Source organism: Malurus melanocephalus, unplaced genomic scaffold (assembly GCF_030028575.1).
Source record: "Malurus melanocephalus ecotype Western Australia unplaced genomic scaffold, MMel_1.1 scaffold_1087, whole genome shotgun sequence".
Lineage (NCBI taxonomy): Eukaryota > Metazoa > Chordata > Aves > Passeriformes > Maluridae > Malurus > Malurus melanocephalus.
In genome coordinates, this window is record NW_026624319.1 from 53,253 (window position 1) to 63,363 (window position 10,111).

Genomic DNA, 10,111 nt, shown 5'->3' on the forward strand with positions numbered 1-10,111 from the left:
TCCCTTCTTTCTGCTCTTGTCTTGTGCCACCCAGTCCGCTCTCAGCAGTTCAGCAGGAGCAGTTTTTCCTTTGAGAGCTGTCACAAAATGCAGGGCCCGGCTGTGCAAGGTCCATCTGTCCCTCCTTGGCAGGGAATCCCCATGGGCTGTGGGGTCAGCAGTGCTGTGGGGTCAGCAGAGCTGTGGGGTCAGCAGTGAATCCCCATGGGCTGTGGGGTCAGCAGTGCTGTGGGGTCAGGAGTGCTGTGGGGTCAGCAGTGACTCCCCATGGGCTGTGGGGTCAGCAGTGCTGTGGGGTCAGCAGTGAATCCCCATGGGCTGTGGGGTCAGCAGAGCTGTGGGGTCAGCAGTGCTGTGGGGTCAGCAGTGCTGTGGGGTCAGCAGTGCTCCAGTCAGGGATGTTTGCCCCACTGTTTGATCAGTGTTCTCAGTGCTTACAGTGGACAGACCGTGGGTGCTCCTGGGTGTCCGGTACTGTGAACCCTAACAAACCCCAACAATCCCCAACAGAACATCCCCCATGAATTCAAAGATCCTTTTCCTCCCATAGCACCCTCTGCAAGGACTCCCATAGAGTGACCCAGCTTCCTCTTTGATTGCCCCAGAACACTGTGGGGCTGTTCCTGTGACACTCACAGCATTGGGGATACACAGACACCACAGAACACCACATAGGATACACATACACAGACACCACAGAACAATCCTTTAGAGCAATCATAACACGAGTCAGAGACGATGCTCTGAGCATTTCATAGGGAGAAGACAATTGTGTGGGATGAGAGATAATCTTTGTGAGTTAAATTACATCAGTTGTGCTGTTTCACTCAGAAATGGCTGAGGGGTATTTTGTGGCAGAGAAATATTAGCAATGATTGTGTCAGAGCAGAAAACAGATGCAAGATTGCCCATACTTCTTCTCGAGGGTCCTGAGCTCCCCGGGAGGTTTGACTGTCCCCAATTCTGCTGCAGATGAAGGGAATTCGCTCTCCCTGTGGAAAATGCAGAGTTCTTCAATGCAGAAAGCTGTGAACACACTCAGGAGACCTCGMTGCAATCTCACAGTTCTGAACTTGCCTTTGTTCTCTTTGTGRTTCCTTTTTTTTTACTCTTTAAATAAATCAAGTCCAGAGAATTCAGCWGCTGCAGAACACTTTCTGTACTCATTTAATTGGGTGATACACTGCAATTCGTGTTCCACTAGAACACCCTGCACATAACTCATTTGGGCAAAACCAAAAATCCCTCATTTCTTATTTTCATTTCTCTTACAGACTAACAGCTAAGGCCGTCGCTGTTCTCTTACCAATCTTGGGAAGTTCMTGGATCTTTGGGATTTTGGCTGTCAATGCCCATGCATTAGTGTTTCAGTATATATTTGCTGTTTTCAATTCGCTACAAGTAAGTACCTGGTGGGAAAATTGATGGCTACACAAGTGCTGCTGAGATCCAATTAAATGGACCATTAGTGATGTTTTCACATGTTTATGCTTATTGCATTTTATYCTGTGTTGCTTCCTCTGTCTTTTAAGTCTGTGCTGACCCCACAGTGCTGCCAGTTGTCTGTTTGAACAGAACTTGTATCCACTCCTTGGTGTCTCCAYAGCCATAATTAAATAAATGAGACAGCTCTGAGCTAGAGAAATGAAATTCATTCTTGCAGCACCGTGTACCACAGGCAGGATCCTTCAGCAGAGATACCAGGCCAATTTTTCAGTGCCAATTTGAGCTTCATTACTGAGACGAAATGAAAGCAAACAGAAGTTGATGGGAAAGATGAAAAGTGGAGCTATTCCCTGTGTTGTACAGGACTCCTGCATGCAGGAAACTCAACCCTCATCTTCTTGGCCCAGGAAAGAAGCTTTGTCCAAGCAGGAATGTAAATATCTGCTYAGCTTCAAGCAGACTCTTCACTAGAGGCATAAACCTACAGATGTGTTGCAGTTCTTTCCCAAATAGTGGTTTCAAAGAGGAAAAAAATAATCTCCTGTAAATCCTTTTCTATTTTGGGAATAAACAGCGCTCTGGTCACAAAAAGATTGAAATAGGGTTCTTGGTGCAAAGTTTAGGGGTGTCTTTTCATGGGAGAAGTTTCAGACAAGCCTCATTTATTAACACTGCAGGTTTCTGCAGTTTCACACTGGTTCAGGGCACTCTGGTATTTACAGGGCTCCWGATGCCTGCTCTGTACAATACTGACACAAACACAATATTGCATTATTGTATTTGATACCTCACAGCCACACCTCACCCTTCTCCCTTTTTTCTGTCTTCAGGGATTTTTCATGTTCCTGTTCCACTGCCTTCTGAACTCAGAGGTTTGTAACTAAATGGTGTTAATAAATTTGTGTTACCTAATTCAAAGCACAGAAATGTGAAGCAAGAACAGACTTCCTCTATTACCACTGCCTGCTCTGTCACTGATTTTCTTTTAATTAGTTTATGAATGTTGGTGGCTTTGTGACTCACAGCATTTTGACCCTGCCCGACATTTGTTTTAATTAGCATAAGAAAGGATTGGAACAAAGAGCAGAGACAAGAGGAGGCAGTTGAGGAGTGAGGCAAGAGCTGTGGTGGCAGCTGCGGGGGCTGAGCAGGGCASGATGCTCAGAGTGGGAGCAGAACTCGCTCTGATGGGGCTCTGCTGGGACTGCAGTTCCAGCGAGGAAAATAAACCCCATTCTCACAAAACATCCTTGTGGATGTTGCTCATGCAGTCCTTAATGGGAAACCAAACTGAGCAGAAGATATTGCAGGTATTTTTCTTGGTGGGAAGTTGAGGTTTCACAGTGGATTGAGGCATCTTTTTGCATTAAGGCTGCATTAGAGCAGCTGGAATAAAACCAAGGCAGGGCTGATGTCAATTTGGCTGCAGCACCCTCTCCTCCCAAGCAGCCAGCCTTGCTCAGCTATGAGTGTTCCTGAGAAGAAATGGTTTTTATGAGAGCCATTTCGAGCACGGGGCCGGGGCAATGCTCAGTGGGGCCTTCTGTTCTCCCCCAGTTCTTGTTCCTGGATATTTACAATATCCATAAATTTACAATATCCATATATTTACAATATCCATAAATTTACAATATCCATATATTTACAATATCCATCTATTTACAATATCCATAGATTTACAACATCCATAAATTTACAATATCCATATATTTACAATATCCATATATTTACAATATCCATATGTTTACAATATCCATATATTTACAATATCCATATGTTTACAATATCCATATGTTTACAATATCCATATATTTACAATATCCATATACTTACAATATCCATATATTTACAATAAACAGCTCTGCCCCACAACCTGCTGCTGTTGCAGGGTGAAAAAGGGCGTTCATTGCAGTGCTCCCAGGTGGAAGGGCACATGTATTATAAAGAGGCACAGGAGTCAGGATGGTCTGAAAAGATGTCCTTGATATCCACATCGAGCACAGATCAATCACTTCCAGGAATTCCTGACAAATCTCATGGCCTTGTCCCACCATCTTTCCTTTGTGAGCTGATTATTTTCAGCTTGTTGAATATTGCTCCATCTCTCAGGAGTTTCTTTAACTGACTCAGTTTACAGCAGGCTGGCAGCTGCTTTATGCCCCTGTGGCATCTGGATACTCAGGGTTCTGTGGGCTCAGACAGCCCTGAATGGGCACCGTGTGCTCCAGCCTGGGACTCTGTATTTCATTAGAAAATGTGGAAATGTGAGCTGCTGGAATCATTGTAGTGGCACCTCATGAAATCATTCAAATTAATATTGTACATGCTGGGGATGTAGACTTACATCTTTGTATTCAAAGACTTTGTATTCAAAATAAAGGCAGTTCAAGTTAAAGCTAAATTTTAAAGTAAGTCGATAAATACAAAGGAAAGTGTAGGGGGTGGATTGTTTGTGGTTTATTAGCACAGCAACATTAATGTAGAGGAATGACTGTAGGCTGCACCAGTGAAAATAAACACAACCTTTTCAGCTGATTTCACTGTTTCTGCCAAAGGTTCGAGCTGCCTTCAAGCACAAAACCAAGGTGTGGTCTCTCACCAGCAGCTCAACTCGAAACATCAATGTGAAGCCCTTCAACTCAGACATTGTGAGTATTTATCTTTTTCTTACCCCYGTTGTACTGGAAAGGGCTCCACATTAAATTCTGTTACAGAGAACAGAGAAGGCATTTGGGTATTTTTAGTGCTGACCTAACACGGTGTAGGCAGGAGGAATCAGCAAACACTCAGATGCAGCTACAGCTGTTTGAAAGCAGAGGACAGAACTCTGCTTTCTGGTAAAATATCAAATAGAAGTAACCCCAGGTTTATGAGCTCTGGATACRGTTCAATCAGGCTTTTCCCAATTGTATGGATTGTATGGATTCCAGCAGCATTTTGGCAATGYACTGCTGTGCTGATGGTGCCTCTTTGATGGGCCACTCTCACTCTGAACCAACACGTGAATATCCTTTTCTAGCTCTCCTTAAACTCTCCTGAGACCAAAGACATTTGTTTCTATGAAGAAGCAGAAATGTGAGGTGATCAGTGTTATTAAGCCATCGCTGCCAATCACCKTAGCTGCTGACAATAACTGTTTAAAAATCCTTTATGCCATATGCTCTCAGGACCCTGTGACATGTGTAATGTAAAYAGATGCTTTCAGGCTTTTATTTCAYCCAGGCAAGAGTGGCGTGGCAAAAKAAATAAATCAATTTTCTATACTATTTTATTTTCCAGATGAGTGGGAACAGGCCAGGCACGACTCCCACAAAGCTGAACACCTGGGATAAAAGCAGCAATTCAGCCAACCGCATTGATTTATCAGCAGTGTGACAGGAATACCAGCTCCTCAGAGAAAATCAAACCACACTTCCAGGACCTGTGACACCGTGTCCAGCAGCTTTCTCTCACTGTTAATAACTGCAGAAAACTGGGGTTTTTAAATCACTGCCTAATGAATTGGGAATTGCCATATTGTTTTGTTGAGTAAATAGCCCTCATCTGCTTGCCTTCRAAACTCTAACACATTCTAGCACTTGGCTATTAGCAATATCTGTAAAAATAACCAGCACAAATATACACTGGATGGTTTTGTCAGCAATGATGAAAACACTGGGTCTGCMAGAAGGGCTTATTGCTCCCTGAATCATTCCAGCTCCCAGGACGGAGGGAAAGCAACGMACCTCTGGAAAGATGGATTTTTATGCTCTAAAATGAAATGCTTCCCATTGTGATGYTGTAATGAGGCTATTCTGGACTTGCTGTGCTCTCTCTGTTTACATTTATTATCTTACAGAATCCAATTATTGAGGTGAAGAAGCTGATTCAAAATACATAGTATGGTGTTTGATCTAAATGCCAGGAAGAAGCCAGGACTGGAGGGAGAAGCAGGTTCAGCTGTTSCACTGCCAGCGTGGGTGTGGATGACAAAACCCAAACCACGTCYGACTGTGCCCATGGACAGCACATGTAACGTGTGAATCTCCACGTGTGTGTGGCCCATTTGGGATCCTCCTGCTGACCTGATCTACCAGAGGCAGAAATGGCCAGGGCTGTCCTGCACAGCCCCTCTGGTGCTGATTTGGGTCTGCTGACACATTGCAATCCCAATTATTCCACGGCTTTGTCTGCAGCTTCAGGACTCAATCAAAGCTCTCCATCGAGTGCCTTTTGCAAACTCGCTGTGGCTTTCACACATCAAAACCTGGCACTGTGACTTCTCCTGCTCCTTTTACTGGGCATTTCGAGACCCTGAACTCCTGCCACMAAGATGCACCACACTGATGTACTGTGAAGACAACCAGCCCACAAACAAGACTGCATTGTTTCCTGCAGATGGCTTTTAAATAGGTCTCTGCAGCCTCTTTTGTGGTTTTAAACTCTGCTCAGCRTTTAGTAGCTTCTGCTTTACTGCTGCCATGAAGTATTTTTAAGGAGGAAAGAAACACGATTATTTTCCTTCTGCCCACTGTTTTGTGGGTTCTCAAGTGGTGTTTGGAGCAGAGGGATCCTCAGCTGTGCCAAAGCTGCTCCTCCCCAGCAGGAGCAAAGCTCAGCTCAGGTCCTGTGCTGGTCAGAGCCATGGGGACACTGCTGTGGATTCACTCAGGGTCCCCAGAGAGCTTTCCAAAGGCCAGGTCCCCTCACAGAGTGGCTTTGCAGCCACAATTCCTTGTCCCCAGCCCTGCCCGGTGTGCAGAGCTGTCCCTGTCACAGGCTGGGTGTCACCCTGTAAGGAACTCCTGACACACTGAGCTATCCAAGCACTGCAACAGCCAGAAAATATGCAAATCTTCAACATCATCTTTTGGTTTGGGTTTTTTTAACCCTAATTAACTGTTTGTACATTCAGCAGTTCAGGCTGTTTCTCGTCCCAGTGAATCTGCTATTGGTTTCCAAGAGAAAAGTTATTTAACCCTGATGTGCAGAGTGAACATTTTCTAGTGAATAGAAAATTTATCAAAAAGCACAATGAAAGTGAATTGATCTTCAGGGAACGGGAAACACTCACCAATTAGGACTGAATTTAGTGAAGCGTTTAATCCAAAAGACATGGGATTGAAAGTTTAAAAAAACTCAATGCATTTAATTTCTGTTTGAGCCAAACCAAGTTTTGCCCATGTTTCCTTTCTGCACTAAAAAAAGAGATCTCTTTCAGTTTGTTCCAATCTTTTCTGCCTTTKCCCCTTCCTTGCCAAGACTTGTTGCTGTGATCCCCAAACTGGAAGYCCAGAGCTCACCCAAGTTTAAGTTTGTTGGGTTTACAACTTAAAACATTCTACAGAAATTATTTGAGCTGCACCAGATCTGTGCTGGATTTCTGCAGCTCCAACAGAGCAGAACTGCATTTCACACATAYACACACATGAAATAGAGAGGCTTTAACCTCATCTTTCCTAATGCCAAATAACTCCAGTTGTTGGCAACCAATTCTAAAGGGAGGGTCAGTAAAAGCTAAATACATATGGCTGTGTCTTTATTTTTGCTTTTGTGTATGGTTTTCTCCTTTTCTGCATTGCTCTGTCTTACAATTGTACAAATATCTGGGCTTTTCTTGGCCTGAAAAACATTTTTTTCCCCAAATGACAGAGTAGACRGAGCCCTTGGTATGTACAGAGGAGATTGAATAGAACAGTACTGTGATAACAGAGTTTGTATTGTGTGCAAACAACATATTTAAGCATATTTTTTATACTGGAGCATATGAGTTTTTCCRTTGTGGGTTTGTTTTTATTTGTTTTTGGTTTTTTACACTGTGACCACAAATACAGATTGAAACCCTTCTTGATAATTTCTCTTCTGATCATTGTATTATCGCACARAGTTCTGTGAATGAACCAGACAACATATAAAAGCTTCTATTTTAATCTTAGTTTTTAAAWGTATTCCCCTCTTCCCAATTTTCATTGCGTGCATTTCCTCCTGTGCTGATGTGTATTGGTCACTCTGTGACTGTCCAAGGTCCATTTGAAGAGAAAACRAGGGACAGCAATGACAGCACAAAATGGCAGTGGCACAAAGGGATAAACCAGGTTTTCATCCAGGTATGCTGTTTTAAAATTGTTCACCAAAAACCAGATCAGCATTGAAATGTGTTTGTACTTTTGAATGGGACACAGAAGCGTTGTGCATTGAGGGAGTGTCCGTTCTCCTGCACCTCCTGGGATGTTTAAACTGCATCCCTGCTCCAACTGCAGCACCTCCCCCTGTCCATGGCACCTGAACGGGGCTGGGAGGGAGCCCTGAATTTATAACACTGCCCTGGGGATGGGGCCTCTGTTTATGATGAATTTGTAAAAATCCCCACAAAGTACAAATGGGTTCTGYTGCCATTTAAGTCCATTCTTTTTGTTTGATTCAAAGTGTTTTTGTTGGTACTGAATGCAGCAAATGTACTGAGTAAGAAATGCTCAAATGAATCTTTAAACAATCTCTTCCTGTCCTCAGTCTTTTGAAGCTTGAAAATATTGCAGTTTATTTATGGGCTTGTATATAGCAGCTCTAACRATACTTTTTTTCTGGACAGCATCATTTTGTCAATGGTATGAAAGCTTAATTGAATGAAATGTGAGTTTTAAAAATAGGTAATGTAGCAAGAATGACTTTGCCAGTAAACACTAAAATAATTTAGTTTTGTTGGTTTTTCCCCCCCTCAAATAAATGAGAAATGTTAATTTCCTAAAAGAACTTTGTTACAGTTATTCATTTGACACGGATTTTAAAGAAGGGCACAGCAGTGCAGGTTCCCCCCAGGGCTGTGGCTGCAAATGCACAGGCAGAGCTTTACCCAGGGCCAGAGCTGCTGTCTCTCAGGTGTGCTGTGGGAATGAGCTGCCAATAWTTTTGTGTTAAAGTGCACAATAAATGTACTGAGCTCAGCAGCAGAGACAGAACTTCTGGAATTTGGTACCACCAGAGCAGAACCAATTTCAGGCCTTGCCCGAGTGGCTCAGAGACCAAAGGTTTGGCTCCAAGGTTTCACTCCAGAGCAGGTCAAAAGTGATGGGTTTTTAACTAATACAAATTTATTAAAACTTTATTACTATTACACTGTTTTCTGAAAATAATGTAAATGCAGGAATGTCGCATCTCAGTGAACAAACAGCCCCATCACAGGGATGCAATCCTGTAGCTCTCATTTTCAAACTTTGAGCTCGTTCTGTGGTGATGAACAGACTGCCAGCTGCCTCCTCTGTATCACACAGGGGTGTAGATGTGGAAAAATAACTAGAGCAATTGCATGATGAAAAATTAAAGATTGGAATTTAGATGAGAAAGGTTTCTCAGCCTCTTTTAATAAACCTTCTTCCCTTTGTATCCTTTTAAATCATGTAGCAAGGCATACATAAAAGAACGCTTTCTTGCTATTTTGTGAAACACAGAGGTTATTAACATTTATCATTCATGACAGAATAATAAATTAGATCATTTTGGCACTGGCTTACATCATGTTTGCCTTTAAAAATATTTTCATTATATCTACGTTACGCTTGGCTGGCTCCGTGTAGTATGTCATGGATAGTTATTGCTATAATTGCCCTTGTTCACACAATTTTCCTTCTCAATAATCCCATATGTTCTTTTGTCAAGGGTGATTACCACACTAAATGTACCAAGGACATCAGCATCTCCACCAGGTGCTGACACACGACAGAAACATTGAGTCATGAGGGATTTCTGAGCACTGCTCAGTGGATTTTTATTAAATCCCTTCTTTGACTGGTGCTCCACTTGCTCAGGATCATTCCCACCAGAGCTCCTTTAGGCTCATTTACCTCTACCAAAGGCAACTGAAATTTTCTCTCCTCCTGTTACTTTCTGTCGTTACTGAATAAAATCAGGCTTGATTGAGCACTGTATGTGCTCCTTTAAGCATTCTCCAAGATAACCATTTGCTGATATCTACTCACAAACAGAGAATAAAGCATAAAACAGTTCAAGACATTAAAAAAAATGCAGCACAATTAGCAACTCTGCCATTGCAAAAATCTAGTTTTAGGAGGCAATTGTCTATATTTTGTGACATCTGTTCTAATTTCACTTGAATTGATAATGCCAGAAAAGTGCAACAGAAAAGTTTGGGATTGAGTATGCAAGTGACAAAAAATAAAACTGTTCTAGGATTGTGTGAGGCAGCCAGTGGTAGTGATGCACTTTAAGAAGAATGTTAATTGACAAATAGATAAGTGGAATTTGGGAGTTTGAAATGTGCTTATTTTTAAATGTCATGAACAAAAAATATGAATCAAACTGAAAATGTTAAAAAAGTATTAAAGTTAGGCCGTAGCTCTGAGTTCTTACTTTCTCCCTGGGAAGGTGCAGTGTCTCACAAATTATGGAACACAGAGTTTTAGCTGTTCGGAGCTTCCCAATGTGCATTTCTTGTGGTGTCATTACCAAAGCTGTTAGCTGAAAAAATAGCTCTATTAAATGAAAAGCTTTGGTACGGAGGAAGAAGATTATCTGATATTTCTTTCCTTGTTAAATTATTGCACTGATGCACAGCCAGCAGCCACGGTATTTTTCTTGCAGTTAGATGTGCACAGGATCAAACAGGACCCTCTCCTTAATGAGAAGACATTATTAAAAATTGCTGTGCAAAATGCTTTGCTGTTGTGGTTAC

At 42.4% G+C, this 10,111-nt stretch overlaps 1 protein-coding gene across 1 annotated transcript in view; it reads left to right on the top strand.

Moving 5' to 3' along the window:
* LOC130586159 (adhesion G-protein coupled receptor D1-like) overlaps window positions 1–7,135 on the top strand; it is a gene marked incomplete at its 5' end in the record, with an annotated part of 53,712 nt that extends 46,577 nt beyond the window's left edge. Inside the window, 4 exons of the mRNA XM_057386879.1 lie at window positions 1,275–1,401; window positions 2,277–2,318; window positions 4,002–4,094; window positions 4,726–7,135. Of these exons, the coding sequence (XP_057242862.1) occupies window positions 1,275–1,401; window positions 2,277–2,318; window positions 4,002–4,094; window positions 4,726–4,821 (358 nt within the window). The remainder of the gene's footprint in view (window positions 1–1,274; window positions 1,402–2,276; window positions 2,319–4,001; window positions 4,095–4,725) is intronic.
* Window positions 7,136–10,111: the final 2,976 nt, after the last annotated feature.